The sequence below is a fragment of the Lygodium microphyllum genome, chromosome 17 (genome assembly GCF_053477565.2).
Source record: "Lygodium microphyllum isolate KBCC chromosome 17, Lygodium_microphyllum_v1.1.10, whole genome shotgun sequence".
Classification (NCBI taxonomy): Eukaryota; Viridiplantae; Streptophyta; class Polypodiopsida; order Schizaeales; family Lygodiaceae; genus Lygodium; species Lygodium microphyllum.
The window spans coordinates 25,962,412-25,981,508 of NC_141151.1; the positions used below are offsets into that span (position 1 = coordinate 25,962,412).

At 41.5% G+C, this 19,097-nt stretch overlaps 1 protein-coding gene across 6 annotated transcripts in view; it reads left to right on the forward strand.

Annotated features, from left to right (window-relative positions):
* The first annotated feature begins 8,747 nt into the window (after window positions 1-8,747).
* LOC148021710 (peptidyl-prolyl cis-trans isomerase FKBP16-1, chloroplastic-like) overlaps window positions 8,748-19,097 on the forward strand; it is a 48,210-nt gene continuing 37,860 nt past the window's right edge. For 2 of the 6 annotated variants that reach the window (XR_015694382.1, XR_015694383.1), the window contains exon 1: window positions 8,748-9,097. Coding sequence is in view for 4 of the 6 variants with exons in the window: in XM_087697219.1 (XP_087553345.1) it covers window positions 8,886-9,097 (212 nt within the window). In the remaining 2 variants the exon portion in view is untranslated. The remainder of the gene's footprint in view (window positions 9,098-19,097) is intronic. The other 4 variants (XM_087697219.1, XM_087697220.1, XM_087697218.1 and 1 more) reach the window with 3 other exon arrangements.

Below are 19,097 nucleotides of genomic sequence, written 5' to 3' on the forward strand. Positions count from 1 at the left end.
CATTAGTATCATCTCGAATCTGAAGTCGAAAAGCGTAATACTGCATTTGAGTGACACAATCTTTATTTGCAAGATTATTGGCATTAATATGAGCATCCATAAATGCATATGGAACTTTAGTATGCCATCCATCCTCTCCATTTGGAAAAAGAAGAACATATAACAATGGCATATGTGCCTTGTGTAAGTTAGAAATATAAATCAAATGGCCTTGTCGTGTGCAAACTTGAATGCTATGATGATCAAGTGTATCATCATCACCTTGTCCAGGCATGATCGCAACAACCTCACTTGCAGTGGGAACTGAATATCGTCTAGAGGTGGATCGATTTTGAAAAATGGACATTCTTATTTCTATTGATGGATTGCGTTGCAAGCTTGCACCAACTGCTATAAAGGCCTATGCATAAGCATTGTGATCATGCATCATTTGTTGAAGCTCTTGTAGTAAGTTTGGCAATAGCCTAGGTAAAACCCCCATGCGATTCAATAACTCATGATCAGTGTCATAAATATAAAGTTGTGCAAACTTTGGTATTTGTTGTCCATCCTCACTTGGCAATAGGGAACCTATTTGGTGATATATTGATCCATGAACTCGAAAAGTATAACCATTTCCATTTTGAGGCAAAAGCTCATCAATTTTTGCACCAATTGAAACAAAAGCCAATGCCCTATTATAAGCACATATATATTTTTTGAACTCTCTACTTTGTGGAGGTGTGCCATCAAGCAAATTACATAGAGGTTGTGGTGGCTACTGTAGAGGTGGTAAAATTACTTTCCCTTCTCTACAGCAATGCTTTCCAATCGAAGTTGTACGCATTGTTTAAGTTTCACTGTGCCATAACTTAGCCATGTAATGGTGACAAACCTTGCAAAGGGTACCAATTGCATGCAAATTTGGTTTTTGAAAGAGCAAAATTGTTACTGATGGATGAATATCCAAATTAGGTGGCATGTCATGGAGAATTGAACAAAATCCACCATTTTGAGGTAGAAATATAGGAGCTTGAATCTTGTACTGGTCATGTACCATCTCAGTACTTGCACCTGCATTATGGATAGCTTCATTCTCTTCTTGAATAATGCAAGGCAATTGAACATCTAAGGACAGTAATGGTGCACCAGGCATTTGAGCACTTATATCAATTGTATTTGTTGTAGTGTGATGCAATTGTTGTAATTGCGTTCTTGCTCTTGCCATGTGTCTACGTTCAGCTCTAGTAGCATCAAGCATTTGCCTACAATTTCTTAATCCACCATCTGGATTATTTGTGTTTCCATTTCTTTTTCGACTTGTGCTACGTACCCCCACTCCAAAGGGTAGCAATTCATGGTTATCCAACATCTCAACATCTATATTGTGGATAGTTGCATTGTCTCCTTGATGAATTGAACTTCCAATGGCAACAATGGTGCAACTGGCATTTGGACACTTGTAGCTTGGATGCCATTGTATCTATCTCTATCTATGGTAGCATGATGCAGTTGTTGTAATTTTGTTCTAACTCTTGCCATGTGCATATGTTCAACTCTCGTAACATTAAGCATTTGCTTGCACACACTCAAGCCACCATTAGGATTGTATTGTCGAGTTGTGGTAGACATCTGAACCTAAAAGGATACCGAATCATGAGCAGCAGAGCAAGATGCAACGCGAAATTGATTGGTTTGATATAGCTGATTTGGGATTTGAACATCCAGATTGTTTCCATTTGCATGATGTTGTTCATACATATCTCTTGCATGGTCACGAACATGTAATTCAGTCCTAACTCTTGCAACGTGCCTACGTTTATGTCTAGTAATTTTGAGCATTTCCCTACGTGCACGTAATACACGATCTCTAGGCACAGAATGTGTTGGAAGTACCATTGTCGAGAAAAACCTGAGATAAAAAGAAAAATCTCCTTTGATATTAGTATTTACAAATGCGAAGTTTTTTGAAACATTATTATAGTCTATACTATGATAAAGATTATAATTTCACATAGGGAACAATGTAATCTCACATAGGTAAGAATATAAATTGAAATAGCATATTACATCATTGCCGTGAGGGATACATAAGTCCAAATCACATGAAATTTCTCAAACCCAGCAATAGAATGACATATCTATTGGAGGATTTGTCCAAAAAGTCTTGAAGGAATTAGATATGTTAAGAGAACTATGCATTGGACGATGAACTCGTATGATGATTCACACCAAAGTTCTGGTAGAAGGAGATTGAAGCTCTTTGAAGTTTGATTAAACTCTTCATTTGCTTCTTAACTATATCCAACCAATGCATGAGCTTTAGGGATACAATACAATTGTTGTGTCATTTGACATGTTTGAGGGCACATCAAACTGACTTCGTCCTTGACATGCCTTAGATTTTACAGACATTCATTCGTGCGTTGAGAATGCACGAAACGATGTCTGGTACAGGAACATTGCTTCTTGCATCAGATGTTTTAGCACACTCCATATGGTCATCATTATACAATGTATTTTTAAAGAGAGAGAGAGAGAGAGAGAGAGAGAGAGAGAGAGAGAGAGAGAGAGAGAGAGAGAGAGAACATTTTAAAAAAGTAATTGCATACTTTTATGACCTAGGCGTACTAAAATTTCTTCCTGTCTCTTAGGGAAGACTTTAGCAAAGATATACCTCAAGATAAATTTGTTCTAAACACTATTTCAATATAAAATTTGAAGATTATAACATCACATAAACAACAATATAATCTTACATATGCAAGAATATAAATTGAAAGAGCATATTATGTCATTATCATGGGGGATACAAAAGTCCAAATCACATGAAAATTCTCAAACCCAACAATAGAACGACATATCTATCGGAGGATTCGACTAAAAGTTATTGAAATCCTTAGATATGCTAAGAGAACTATGCATTGGATGATGAACTCATGCGATGATTCAATAGGTTCAACATTGCAGAGAACCTATTGAGGCAAACTTTTAGAGATGTGACATGCACATCAAGGCAAATACTTTCAGGTTCAAGCACACTTGCATTCTTTTGAGCCAGTAATTCACACACTCCATCCTCTATATGATTATTGCTCTTAGCAAGGTCTCGCAGCTTTTCTACATGGTCTTCCAAAGCACACCGTGGCCAGTGCTTGCGAACCAACTCATAGATTTCTCCTATATAGCCCTTTATTTCATCTGTCTTGCAAAATTATCCCATCAGCCAAGCCTCCTTCATATTTTTTTGCCAAGATTTTTTCGATCCTTTGAAGGTGATCACCAAAGTTTTGACAGAAGGAGTTCGAAGCTCTTTGACGTTTGTTTAAACTCTTGATTTGCTTCTCAATTGCATCCAATCGATGCATGAGCTTTAGGGATACGACGGAAGTGTTATGTCCTTTGACATGTTTGAGGGCACGCTGTACTGACTTCCTCCTAGCCATGTCTTTGACTTTATGCACATTCATTCATGCATTGGGAGTACACAAAACAATGTCTGGTACATGGACATTGTTTCTTGCATCAGATGTTTTAGCATGCTCCATACTGCCATGGTTACACAAGTATTAAAAGAGAGAGAGAGAGAGAGAGAGAGAGAGAGAGAGAGAGAGAGAGAGAGAGAGAGAGAGAGAGAGAGAGAGAGAGAGAGAACATTTTTAAAAAGTAATTGAATACTTTTATGATCTAGGCGCACCAAAGTATTACAATATTTATGCATACATGAGAGAGACACAATGAGACTATGTCGAGAAAATATTTAACACATCTTTTTCTCCACAACAAAGCATGAATATCCATACACATATGAGGGACATCATAAAAGCACTAAACTATTAAAGTATTCAAGCATTAAACAAAACTTAAATGAACAAAATATTAAGTTTTTTAAGTTTTAATAAACAATATAATTACTTTATTCATCAACATTAACACATCTTTAACTCTATATTAAACCATGAATATTCACAGGTATTTGAGAAAGACAAAGTGTGTATCGATAAAGAAAAACATTTTACATGCAATAAATTACAATATTTAAATTTTAACTTTGTAACTTTTAGACAACACATAATACACATTAATTATTAGCACATATATACATATGAATACATACTATTAACACAAACATAATAACATTATCATACATTTATACTAAAACACATAACACACATTAATTAATAACACACTTAAAACACATAATACACCTTAATAATGTAATGACACACATAACACATTAATTAATAACATGCATAAACACATTAAGAAATAATATTAACACACTTTCATATCAAAAGACATGACATGCATACATTAATAACACGCATAATACACATTATTTAATAACACACATTCATTTTTAAAAGCATAATACACGTTAATTATTAGCACACATATACATATGAATACATACTATTAACACAAAAATAATAATTTTATCACACATTTATACTAAAACACATACACACATTAATTAATAACACACTTAAAACACGTAATACACCTTAACAATGTAATGACACACATAACACATTAATTAATAACACGCATAAACACATTAAGAAATAATATTAACACACTTTCATATCAAAAGACATGACATGCATACATTAAAAAATTAAACATGCAATAAATTAAAATATTTAAATTTTAACTTTTATAACTTTGAGAGAGAGAGAGAGAGAGAGAGAGAGAGAGAGAGAGAGAGAGAGAGAGAGAGAGAGAGAGAGAGAGAGAGAGAGAGAGAGAGAGAGAGAGAGAGAGAGAGAGAGAGAGATGCCTACATGAATACTTAAATGAGACACATGATCAAAGTGCTACAATTTCAACTTTCTAATTAACTTTATGAGAGAGAGAGAGAGAGAGAGAGAGAGAGAGAGAGAGAGAGATGCACTTGAGAAGTATTGACGATGACGAAAGAGTAGAGTTGATGACGAAAGCAAAAATACAAAAACTGCATGGAAAAATGGAAATGATGTTAGAGAGTAACGTCAAATATATTTAAGTGCATCATAAACATTGGCAATGTAATAATGCACATTAATTATTAACATGCCTACACACATCCCCCTCTCTCATTCTTCACAATAGCATGCACACAACACACATGCACACACTTGCACTCACACACACATGCACATACACTCACACACTCACACACACACACACACACACACACACACACTCTCTCTCTCTCTCTCTCTCTCTCTCTCTCTCTCTCATGATATCCTTACATTAATAACTCTTGTGCTATAGACTATAGAACCACCATTTCATATACCCCCGTACATTAATAACTCCTGTGCACGGAAGGGTTGAATAATATATACTCCCGTGCTATACTCCTGTACATTAATAACTCCCGTGCAAAGGGTGGAATAGTATATGAACCTTCTATAGTCTATAGCATGGGGGTATGGTTAGGCTAATGCTAGAGAGGGACCATAGAAAGCAGATTGAAGGAAAATGCAAAAGGAGAACCTTGGAAAGTCTTGCTCTTTATATAGAGCTGTGCAACTCGCTATGCGCAACTCGAGGAGGAGGGTCGTCAGCCGTGGTTGAAAATGCGAGCAGCGGGGGCAAGTCAAGGCGGTGATTGAGGCGGGGGCTCGAGGAGGCGCAGCTCGAGGAGGACAGGTCGAGGTGGTGCACAGCTCGAGGACGGGCAGGTACTGTCAATGCCCTTTTCGCGGCGAGGGCGGGCGTCGGATGCGTGGCACCCGCCCCCGCCATTCTTCGTGGGGAGGTTGGGGGCTGCCACATGGCACCCGCCCCCACCTCCCGCTTAACTAATAGTAAGGATGAAGAAACACAACAGCTTTGTGAGAACGAGTGACAAACAAGGGTATGCTTTCCACATGTCAAAACTCAAATAGTACATTTGGATGGGTGATGAGAACTCCACATTTTCTCATGTAGAAAGAGACACGCATTTGGATATATGTCATCTTTGAAATTTGTATAACTGCAAACTTGTTATATGATTAATATCACTACTGGAAAGCTAACAACAAAGAGAAAATCTCTTAAAGTTCTCAAAGTTGAATTAGAAGAGTTAAAAAACAAGGAAAGATGAGTATGTTGCAAGGTACTAGTAAAATATTCGAAAAGCTACATAAATATATGAAGCTAAAAATGCACAAGTCTATGGTGGTTTCAAAGGATGAGGAGATTTTAGAACTTGAGGCTATGATGTTTATGAGAGAGGAAACATAAAAGACATTGGATTCAAATTATGATCCAACAAATCATGAAACAATTAAGAATAAGGTGCAAGAGTTGTATATCCCTACAAGTACCTTTGCATCACTTTATCAATCCCAAACTTAATCCATTTTTTATGCTTTAAAACTTGATCTTTCAACTTTTGTTAGCATATTTCAGTAGTGATGTGCGTGAATGCACTTAGGATTGTCATGGAACTTTTTCCCTCTCTAGGGGGTCTTCCCTCCCCCTTGTATATATGCCTATTCACTCTAAGATATATTTAGTGCTATAAATTTTCTACTTTGATACCTTGCAATATACTTTATGCTGTGTACCCTTAAGCTTGTTCTTCTCAAGCTATGTATGTGCATTTTTATATTCCTCAATCCAACAATTGGTATCAAGTAGGCTTTGATATCTTGGACAAAATTATTAGTACCCTCTACTTGATTTCCTTTGATTGGGACAAGATTCAAATTCATTTCGAGACCTATTTATAGTACTACAAGTACTATGCATATTATTTCTTTTTTTATGTAGAATTTCAAACAATGGTCATTTTTGCAAGTAAGAAAACATTAAATATTGAATTGACAAAAATTACTACCAATCAAGATCTTGATGCTTCTCTAAGCTATAAGTTTTTAGCTTCCAATTATGGTCTACCATGGCCTTGAACTATATTTTGAATGTCCAAACATGAGGAAAAAACAAAAGCCCCCTAGAGTTTTTAGTTTTTTTTAAATTGTAAATAAATTTTCATAAAATAAAGTTTGAAATCTAAGGTGCCAAGTTTTAACCCATACCTGTAAGATAATTAAAAATCAACTCTCTTTATGATTGCTAGGCACATAGTCACATGTTTGTATCATCGCATACATATGCTATACTGCCTACACACAAGCATGTCTAAGTTAACCAACATTTCACATACACACATGGATTATGTGTATTTCAATTAGATGTCACCAAGAGATTGTAAGAATAGAGGAATACTCATATTTTATTCGAGTGGAATCCACTCTTTACAACATTTTCCCTCTAGTGAGCCAAGTGCTAATATTTGAACATGAAATAGTTGTACCACATCTAACCCAATTCTTTAGGGTCAAAGACATGAATTATACTTGCAAAATGCATTCTAAAGACATCAATAAAATGTTTACCACCTACAGAGGACTCATTGTTCTATGAATGCTTTATGCAACTTAAGTTGTTCCATAGATTGGCCCTCTCAAATGCTCATGTAATTGAAAAGTCAATCTTAAAGAAAATTGAGCAAGCACATTCAAAATACAAATAACCTTCACAAAGACATATGAACTAGACTTGATGATAAAGCCTTGAGGATATTGTCTTGCCATGCTCATGGCTTGCTTTCTTCCTTTGCCCCATGGCTTGCATAGTGAACTTGTGAGGAATAGCTCTCGTCATAACTCACACACAAGTAGAATAATATGATAAATGGCATTAGTTCTTTAGCTATTACTAAGTTATTGTGTCACAAATGTCACCCTATTTCACTAACATGTGTTACTACACTTGGCTCCAATACGTCACCTCATAATGCATGAGATTTTATACATTGCATCATATGTTGTGTAGTGCATGGTTAGGGTTAGGGTTTTCAATTCATATTACATACACATACAACAAAGCCTAATCCATCCACAATAAACCATGATATCTACGAATGATCCTTTAATTGTGTCATAATATTAGGAGGTTGCAACATTGTGCTCCCAAAAAAGAATAAGTAATCCATTGAATTAACTAGTCAACATGTGTGGTTCCAAAATTGATGCCCTTGCAAACCGAAATCTAAATCAAAGGCTCGAGATGTAGAGACTATGTAGCTTTTGCATAACGATTAATTCTAATCTTGATTAATTAGCTCCCTTTTTTTCTTGTGACGATAGAAGGACTTTTATCAATTAAAACCAACCAATTTCTTGGGCACTAATTATGTGCAAGGCACTCAAGAGGGAGAAGGGCACCTATATTAAATATGCTCTTATATGATTGACTAAATGGGAATTTTACCTTCAAGTTTGGTCAATAGTGACTCAAGTGATAGTGAGATGGTGTGTTCAACCTAAGGCCCATGGTAGTGGTAAATGCAACTTGTACAATGTAAAGATGTGATTATGACTCCACGCAACTGGTCACCAAGATGGACATTGTAATGGGACCACATGTTGGGTGGTAGTCAAGGGTTTGGGTGCCCCTCAAGACCAGATGTACTCCTTTTGGCCAATAATCAAGATAGAGATTGTAATGGGATCACAAGTCTGCTACTTCAAGGGTTTAAGGGCCCTTGAAGACTAGGAATGTATTCAATTGTCACAAAGATGGACATTGTAATGGGACCACATGTTGACTTCGACAATGAAAGGTTTGGGTGCCGCTTGACTATAGTCTCTACATAAGCCATAAATTCAAATTAATACAAATTCCTTTTGCATCTAAAACTTAAAATAGAAAAAAGGAAATGTAAATAAAATAATATGTAACATTGTCAAGGGGGTTGTGGCGTAGCGGTTTGAGCGTGGGTTGAGTTATGGGGGTGAGTGAGTTCAAATCCTGTGCACTACATCCTAAAGGAATAATAGTAAAGTATCTACTTGCTTCAAAAAATATGGAACATCATCAAATGTAAAGTATAATAATACTTGCCACCAAGGTGATAATGGTGTGCCATGGCTGCTACCTCCGTGTACGGGAGCGTCTCGTTATTTGCAGGTTTTGTTTCCTGGGATCATGCAAATCCTCTGAAGCGTGCCTGCTGGCACGTCGCACGTGCAGGATGCTCCCACGAGAAGGCATCCCAAATCACCCCAAACACAGGGAGAAGAAGCTTACTCGTCTTGACTTCCATCCTCGTATCAGCGGCATCAGCCGGGCCAATTCGGTAAGCTTCCCTATCATTCGTAATGTCCGTTCCTATCAGAGTTGCACATTGTTCATGAAAAACCCTATCTGCTAGCAGATGCTAGAGCTCGGGCATAACTTCCATTGTTTTGGCCCAATAGGATCTAAGAGATCGTTCAGAGTTATTTCCATGTCTGCAAAGTCATACTTATAATATATCATTCAGAGTTTCTTGCATGTTTGCATGTTTTGCTAAAATAGCATGTCTGCAAAGACGTACTTATAAGAGATCTTTCAGAATTGTCTTGCACGTTTGCAATGAGAGCCATAGGAAGCTACACTCCACTTTAAGAGCTAGACTTCATTATGTACACATTTTTGTCACCACTATAGTGGCCTTCATATACACAAAGATGTTTTAAGAGTTTGATTTATGTCAACCCCGAAGGTTCAGTGGCACGTGTGCTAGAAGGAGCAGCCGGGGCAGGAAGGGGAGGCAAAGCCCCACTTGATTGTCTAGAGGGAGTGGAGGTAGTCACGGTTTGCCGTGGTTTCTTAGCTTGTAGACCCTGGGCCTTAGTACGACACTCCTTGTCTACATGGTCCAACCTCTAGTAGTTTGTGTAAAACCTATTCTTTTTCAGGAGCTGTTGCTAGATGGATTGGTTTCTTTGGTGTCTTTAGTTCCGTCCGAGGAAAGAGTGTCACCCTTGGTTTGAGTTGCCTTCACATCTTGAGAGTTTTTACCTCCTTCGGTGTTCCCTTTGTAGAAGTGGTCACTGGATTGCTCTTTGAATAAAAATATAAGGAGGATTTCTTGTGGACTTGGTCATGCAATGCAATAACTAGCATTTGAACTTATAGAAGGTCGGTAGTCGGGGCAATGAGATGATATGCTACATAAAGTGGAATTATCTAGAAGGCAGCTTGTTTAAGAATGTAACTTGATCATCGAAGCCAGTAGTGGCGAACTCTGCAAGTAGTTGTCTATGTTCATTCAACTTGATTTTTAGATTATCCCTTTCCTTAATAGAAAACTTTTGTAGCTCATTATCAAGATTGATGTGTCGGGGTTGACCTCTCGTTGCATAAGGGTCAAGGTGATGACTCCAATGATCAGATGCTAAGGGAAAGTACTGTAACTGTGAACCCTGCATTAACTTGACATTTGTTGTAGCATTGTGAGCTCTTCATTGACAAATGTGGTCAAGGTGGGTCAATTGAGGGTTCAGCATTAATCCTTGCATTAACTTGACATTTGTTGTAGCATTGTGAGCTCTTCATTGACAAATGTGGTCAAGGTGGGTCACTTGAGGGTTCGGCAGGGTCCCAAAGACATTAAGATTCAAGTACTTGTTGCATAAGATTAGACCAAGTGTTAAAAATTTGACTCATTAAAATGAGTCTTATTCCTAAATTCATTCTTGGTGGTAGCAACAGGAGTGGTAGTGCTTAAGAGAGGAATAGCATGGGTAGGGTGGGGGAGTGGAGTACCCTTGGGAGTTACCTCTAGAATGTCCACTATGCATGTGAGATGTGCGCACAATGGATCCAAAGTTGGGTATTGGCTGATTGGATATGGACATGGTGGTTGCATGTGTAGCCCTAGGAGGAGTGCATAGTTACTTGGAACGGGGAACGGGAACGGGAATGAGACCCCCTGGAACGGGGGGAACGTCCAAGGTCGGGGAACGAGAATGGGGGGAATGACACATGTCTTAAGTGCCTCAAATATGCCCGTCATGACCCAAATCATCCCAAAGAATGTCCCTCTAATTGCCCCAATACCCCTCAATGCTTGAAATTGACCCAAATGTCCCAAAATTGACTCGATTACCCGCATAGCTTCAAATTGCCTTGAATTGCCCCAATTATCCCAATTTCCCTTGAAATTAGACAATATAAATGGATGAATACCTTGAAATTGAGGATAGGTTGAAATTTGATCATGATTTGCAAGAGTTGATAATGTATCAAATTTGAACTTTGCATGGACTCCTAATTAGCTTGTGGGTTGTCTTGACACTTTGAATCTTCAACCTGAGAGAGAGAGAGAGAGAGAGAGAGAGAGAGAGAGAGAGAGAGAGAGAGAGAGAGAGAGAGAGAGAGAGAGAGAGAGACATTAGGCAGTGGAGATGGGTGAACATGTGGTAGGAGTGTGATCCAAGCAAAAAGAAAAAACCGGAAAAAACGTCAATTTTCGGGCAACAAGACTGGAATGGCCGTTCCAAACAGGGAACGGCAGGGAATGACAGGGAACGACATGGAATGGCCTTGGGAATGGCAGGGAACGTTCCCTGGCCGTTTCACCTCCTTGGAGGGTTTGGAACGCGTTAGGCCGTTCCTACAGGCCGGAATGGCCGTTCCCTATTTCTATGGAGGAGGGATAGGGATATGATAGGCCGAGGATGGAAATCCGTGTGTGGAAGTGACCCATAGAGTGAATGACAGTGCACCATAGGCAGAGGATGGAAATCCTTGTGTTTGAGAGACCAATGGATGGGGTGATGAGTGTCCAAGCAGAGTGAGGGGGATACCTATCATAGCCGTCCCAAGATAGATAGACTTGCTCATTTGCAGGTGTGTGTAAGGCATAGTGTTATAAAGGGTGGGATCCCACTAATGATGTACCAGGGTGCAAAGTGGCATTCACCTGTGGGTAGCTAACATGTGGTGTAGAAAAAGAAAAGGTGCTAGAAACTAAAATCTATGTTTTGACTAGAAAATGAAATGATGGAAAGAGTTTGAGAAAAGTGACTACCAACACTATGCTCAAATGAAATAAAAGTACCAAACAAACTTCTGGAAGTATGTCTGCTTTGAGAGGCTTTTGATTTACATTTACACACTCAAACTTGTGATTATTCGGATCCTTTAGAGCTTTCGTCCTTCTTGCAAAATCATTGGACCAGTGTACTGAATCTAAAGGGGAAAATTCAGATTTACCTTCTAATTGTTCTTGAGCTTGATACATGAGGATGAGGTCGTACTCAGCTCTTGAGATCTCATAAGGTCTTTGGACTCCATGGTAAGTCCATGGCTATGACGGATGTTGGAGGAGTAAGCTATGAGGCCCACTCTTGCTTGTTTCTTGATGGATTTGGCTCGAAAGAATGAAGTGGTGATGTCGTGTTCAAAGTCATCTTGCCCTTCTGTTGTTCTTGCTTCTTGTTAAGGGCTTTTAGATGAAAGGCCTAGGTTTCTTTAGAAAGATCCTAGCTTTGATACCATGTAAAGAAATACCCTAATATAGAAACACAAATACAATTATATGACAAAGCATAACTAAATAGAACATTGTTAGGGTTAGGTTAACCTAGAGACACTAAACACAGTGAAGAGTCTGAAATGAATGAATTTGTATAATACAATGCTCACGCAGCAAACGCACTATACAGTGAATGAATATTGTACCTTGAACTCGTGTCTTGAGGACCGAGGTAGAGGTAATGAGCTGGAGAGTGTGTCATCCTTTGATGGATCCCAAAACGTATTTTGTCTATCTGAAATTTCAGACTATATCTCTCTCTCTCTCACGTGTCTTGACTCTCAAGTCTGACTGGCTGATTGCTGTTGCAAATTTCTTGAATTGAAGCCTGAAATTTCTGAAATATTAAGAAATTTCAGACATTAATAGTTGGTTAACTTTCAAATTATTGAGAAACACTCTTTTTTCCTTTAGTATTAGCTTAAGGATCTCTGAGATCTTTGATTAGAAATCAGAAAAATTTCAGAAGTTTTTGATATTAACAGCCACTAAACTCTGAGAAACACTCTTTTCCCCTTTAGTGTTGGCTTTAAAATATCTGAAATTTCTGATTTTACAGCTGAAATTGATATTTCAGCAAGCTAAATTAGTTGTAATGTCTTCATCTAATGAAGCTCCATCCCCATTCTTCTGCTTTAGGCTGACACAAATGGGAGGAAAGAAAAAAGTGGAATGGGAATTTGTAACAACTATGAAGCAATGTGGAAGGGGACAATTTACATGCAAGTGCAAGTGGCGTTAGTACAATTGGGATTCTAGTTCTCATTTAGCTTGTCAACTTACTTACTCAATTTAGTAGTATAAAATACTAGATTTAGACACATTCTTACAACTTTTTTAAAATTAAAATTAGGACAATATATGATTCAGCCCTAGGGAGTGAATCATCCTCCGATCATACTTTCATACACATGCGTATGACCTATGATTGTTGTTTGGAAAAACTATGCTTCAAAGATTCTCTAGCCGCACATGCTTTTGACACACAAGGTAAGGTGTCAAGTAGAGGGTTGAGATGTGAGAGAAAGAAGAGAAGAGAGAGAAAAGATGAGAGAGAAAGAGTGACAAGGAGAGAGAAAGACTAGAAAGATAGAAAAGAAGAGAGAGAAGCCATGAAAGCAGAGTACAAGTAGGTGAGATGAGAGATAGTAATTCTATTATGATAAAAGATGTAAAAAATTACATGTCTCACACATTTTATACCTATGTCAGTGTGATAAAGTATTATTAATAACTCTCTCTCACTAACATGTACAGTCCCAGCTTCTTGCAATCCATTCTTGCCCAAAAGTTTTTGCCCATAAAAACAAAGTTAGAATGGCAAAGAAGGATGGATGAAATAGAGTACTATTGTGATTTCAGCTATACAAAAGATGTGACTGGAATCAAATAGTGAAGAGTTAGTTGCTGAAATGAAGACATAAAGAAAAGCCTTTGCCAAATGCATAATTTGGATGTCTTCAAAAGGAATCGGAGCTTTCAAATCTTCAAGAAATAGCCTCTGTAAAGAGTAGACGGCTTGCTGTATAAAACAGGGTATGCTGAAGAAAACAGCCATAACTTCTAATAGAAGTATCCAAATCGGGTGTGCTACTTATAAAAAATGTAGCTACTGAAGAGTACTTTAACTCTATGTAGATGGCTGAATTTTAAAAATTAGGTAGAGTAAAATCTATTTTAAAACTACCTGCTGTCTATACCTTGTTTAGAGCATCGTTAACGGGACCCCCCGGAATGGGGGGGATGCCCAAAGTTAGGGAACGGGAACGGCATATATATATATATATATATATATATATATATATATATATATAGAGAGAGAGAGAGAGAGAGAGAGAGAGAGAGAGAGAGAGAGAGAGAGAGAATCAACACTTAAGTCTTAGAATCTAGAGATATCAATCATAATTCGTAAAATTAGAGATATAATAATCAAGTTTCAACAATAATAAAGATTCAAAACATTGTAATCAGCAATGGATTGTCACATTCAACATTGTAATCAACAATGTTGCATAAGTCTAACAAGTGTGTGTTGCAAAGACACAAAATATGCACTAAACTTTAAAGTCTAAAGATCCAAGTAACAAGAGCTCCAATTTCCAAGTCAATACTCTAAAGTTCCAAGAGGCTAGCCACTAAGTGCTCTCATTCATGGAAGATGGCTCTATTGTGCCTAAATGCTCATCTTGCTGAATAGTATCCTGGCCATCACCATCACCATTACCATCACCATCACTATCATCATCATCATCATCATCGTCGTTGTCGTCGTCGTCATCTTTTTCCCAACATATGAAAGAATCAGCCTTTGCAACTAATATACAGGCTAGCAAGTGAAGATTGGAGCTCACATAACCTAGGTCATTCGTCTTCATTGTACCAAGACGGTTTCTCTTCTTTGAGTGAATATGATTGAATGAGCTCCATAGTTGCTCTAAATAAGAAGAGCTAATTGTTTGGCTAAGAATATAAATATCCAAACTTTGCAACTCTGGAGCTTTTGCCCTGTAGTTCTCCCACCATAAAGCATCCCCAATATTTTTCATGTCCTCTAGTGCATTCTCTGTACCAAACATCCCTAATGTTTGCCGATACACAGATAGCCGATTTTTAATTTTGCGTTGCATTTCATGGCTAGGATAAAGTCTTGCAAGCAATGTGTTCCAAGCCCTTGACCACCTCAAGGTCTCTTTCTTGCATCTTTCCTTCCCAGTAGGTAGTGAAAAAGGCCTTAGAAAGGCCATCCTCTCCTGGGCATTTCTGCCCGTCCTGTGCATGGAAATTCTCCTCAAGTTTCTTCTCTGTGAAGGGGTCTAGGAGGGAGCGTCCCATCTCCTTTATGACGAGGGATTGGATGTGATCCCAGACTTGTTGTCTACATCACTGTCCTTTGGCTGAGGCTGTCTCATGCTGGAAAAGGCGTCTGCAGTACTCAATGGCAATCTCCATCATCTCATCTGGACTAGAGCGAATCCTCCCATACTAATCTCGAAGGCTGCATATTTTCTCTCCTGAGGTGCGGAGCTGATGCACTTGGAAAAACTCCCTAGACATCGTGTTCCCCTTCCACTCCCAAAGGGCTGTTGAGGTGCGGAATGAAAACTCAGAGCGCTTGTCCTCTAGGCCAACGAGGATTGCTTGTGCGCGCACCTCGTGTGAGGAGGGTGGGATCCCCTGGTGCCTCTTGTAGTAGTCTTTGCGTGGTTGCTAGGTCTCGCCGGAGTGCTCTCTCCTTCTCCTAGCTCTGCTGCCTGGCTTGTAGAGCTGCCTCCTGGCACTACTCGACTCGGCTAGGACCTCTGCAACCTCCTCTACGATTTGGTCCCTCCTGCCCCACTCCCTAGTCTAAATCAGCTCTATCTGTCTCTTCACTTTCTCCCTCTTGTAGATTGAATTTGGGATTTGACAGGATTGTGTGTCTAGGGTAGAGGTTGGGGCATGAAATGTCAGGAGAACCGGGTAGTGATCAGACAAAGTGGTACCAACCAACTGCCCTACTTGGCCTCCGTGAGAGCATCCCCACTCTCCCACATAAAACTTGTCCAGCCGCTTTGCCTAGCTGGCTGTATCCCCAAGAGAAGTCCAGCGACCTCTCCCTCTTGTGGAAAGCTGGGTTTGTCGAAGCATCGCGTGCTCCTACTGCCAGTAGGAAGACCTTCCATGCCTCTTGCTCCTCCCTAGCCATGCCCTAGTAATTTCTGCCTCTGCCCTGCTGGTCCTCTAAGGCCTCCAGGTTGTTGAAGTCTCCTCCAATAATCCAGGAGTCCACCTCTGGGAGTCCTATTGCAATCTTTGCCCAGAACCTGTTGCGTACTCTAACCTCATTAGGGGCATAGACATTAAGGACTCCAAGGCATGAGTCTCCAATATCCAATCTGATCCATAGAACCCTCCCTGCCACAATCGTCCTGTGGTCCTGTACACAGGTGGTGAGGCTTGGGCCAATAGAGGTGCATATGCCTCCACTCCTGCCATGGGCATTGATGGCGTGCTTCCAGTAAGTGTGTGAACTACCTGGGAGTACCTTCTCTACCCGTTGGGCCTGGGCGGGAGTGAGTTTATGCTCTTGCAAAAGTAAGATGTCGATCTGTCCGATAAGGGCATGCTATAGCTCCCGTCAAACAATCAACTTATTGGAACCACGTGCCCCACTGGAGTGGAGGTTGTTCACATTCCAGGATGCAAGATGTAAACTCATAGGGAAACTTGTGACTGACTGAACATGCATCTGTTCGGTGTGGAAGCTGCTGACGAAGAAGAAGAGCTATGAGGCATATGGATACGCTTTGTTGTAGGCCTGGATGGTGAACTCCATTCCCCCATAGTAGGGTGGACCATGGGGTTGATAGATGCACTTGGTGGTACCACCAGGGCATCTATCAGTGAGGCTGAGAGGCATGATTCTGTACACTGGTAGAAATGGGCTGCCTGTGCTAGGGGCCACTTGATCACATCCATCGAAGCTCTCCATTGTGGAGGGGCTCGAACGATAATGCTCAAATGTGGGACCTCGGTCCTAGCCCACCAATTAATGTCCATCATACAACCAAGCCACTGCTGGGAGAAGAGTGCTAGTCCTCCTTCTCCCATCCAATGGGAGATGTGGTTTGCCACCTGGCTCTTCACCTCCTCCTCTATCTGCGTCATCGTTCAATGTCCTGTGTGAGAGGTTTGAAGGAAGAAAGCATAGTTTGGTTCATCCGGTGGTGCTAGTAGATGGGCCTTGCCGCTCCTTGACTTGCGTACCACGAAGATTCCCACCTCTAGAGATAGTGGGAACTCTCCGCGCTATGCAACTCGTATGTAAGACCACGGACCACCGCGGAAAAACTCTTGTGGTAGCAATTGCGCCTATCTAGGGAAAGTGTGACGGGCGGCATGGGCGAATGAGCTTGTGGTTGTGTGGGGAGGGGGGGGGCTAGGCTGCTGGTGAGTGGAGGATCTTGGCATATGGGGCCCCTCACCTCCTGTGGGGGGATGGGTGGGTTGGGGGGGCGTCACTTGAACCGGGCGGGAATCACGTGAACCGGGCGGGGGACTAATCAACAGGGGGTAATGGTGGGGAGGGGGATGATCGAGGGATGGTGGGGTGGTTGGAAGCACAAGGTGGGTGTGGGGGGGGGGGGGGGCAGTGGCTGTGGAGGGGGGGGGGGGGGTGCTGTGGGCTAGGGTTAGGGGGAGGACCGTGGGGAGGAGGGGGGGGGGGGGGGGAGGGTATGGGGGATGTGGGCCCTCGGGTGAGGTGGCTTGTGACGCCTTCATGGGGGGTGGATTTGGAGGCCTATGGTTCTGTTGGGTGGGACGAGGAGGGGGGCCCGCGTGGTGCTTTGTCGGGTGGGCGACGTACGCCCTCCTGCTCCTTGCTGTCGTGGTTGTGTTTGAGGGGTTGTCTGCGGCCCCCCTTGGCGTCTCCCTCTTTGTCTTCTTTGGACCCATGTAAAGCCGTCCGTGCCCACTTGTGGGCCTATCGGCGAAGCCGCCTTGGCTCCGAAGCATGTGCAATCTATTGCTTGATGCCCAAAGTCATGGCAACACAGGCATTGCCTTGGCTACCCAGTCACAATAACCTGCTGCCTGAAAAGGAGTGTTCTCTTGTCTCAATCTCCAGAAATTGTGGTATATTTTGTCTCTTTCATTGCCACCTGTACCTTTGGGACTCTTGTCACTATCACTGCGTCTGCGAAGGAGGCGGGAAGGACAGTGCTGAAGAGCCATTCAAAGTCCTCCACTAACTGGCGATACTCTATCGCCAGTTTGGGGAAGAGTAGGGTAACGGGATGTCTAAGGAATCTATTGTGGAGCGCGAATGCCTCCACTGTGAAGCCACTGTACTAGGGAACCATGTAGATGACCCCCTTTGTGGAAGCATAGGGTGAGTAGCTGGTAGCTCATGGGCTGCGTTTGCCAAGGTGAGTTGTACCATGAAAATTTCTTGACCCATGAAAACCGCCTCCACGATCTGCGCTGTGCTAATGCGTAGCGTGGAGTGAAGCCGATCTCGAAGCTAGGCCTGGATGGGAGTGTCATACCACGTGACCAAAGATCGCTGTTTCTTTTAGCTCCAGCTCTATGGCACGGATGGCTAAGAGCTGTTTCTTAGAGAGGACGACGCGCAAGGTGTTTGACCTGGGGGCGCTTGCAGAATGCATTGGTGTCAGACCAGATGTTTCCATTGCGTGTCCCTGTTGAGAACCTACCAATCATGCTGCTGTCTTGCCGGAGGGGGGAGTGTTGCTGCAAATGGAGGGAGCAATAGGAGGGGGGCAATGGATTGGGGGGGGCGGATTCTGTTTTCCAGCGGTGGGGAAGGTGCTGGACTCCACGGATGGCCTGATCCTGTGGGTGGGGGACTTGCCGAACTAGGCTACAAGGCGAGGGATGCGGGGGCAGTTTCGGGTGTGGGCCGTGCAAGGATTTCCCAGTTGCTAGCAAGGCGGGGGGGAGTGTGAGGAGGACTTGACACGAGAAGGGGGGGGGGGGGGGGCGTGTCAGGAAGGTGATGGCGCTCAACTCGACGGAGGGAAGGGGGAAGGCACAATGGCAGCCATGCGGGAGGCGCAATGGTGGCTAGGAAAGGGGGGGTGCGATGGCGGCTAAGAGGGGGGGAAGGCATGATGGCGGCAGGAGGGAGGGGGGAGGCGTGATGGCGGGCAACAGCGCGTCGACAAGTGCCAACTCTTGCAGGCTTGGATTCCATTACTTCTGCATAGATGCCCTTGTGAACTAATGCAGAAACATAAACTAAAGTGTATGATAAAGCATAAACTCAAAA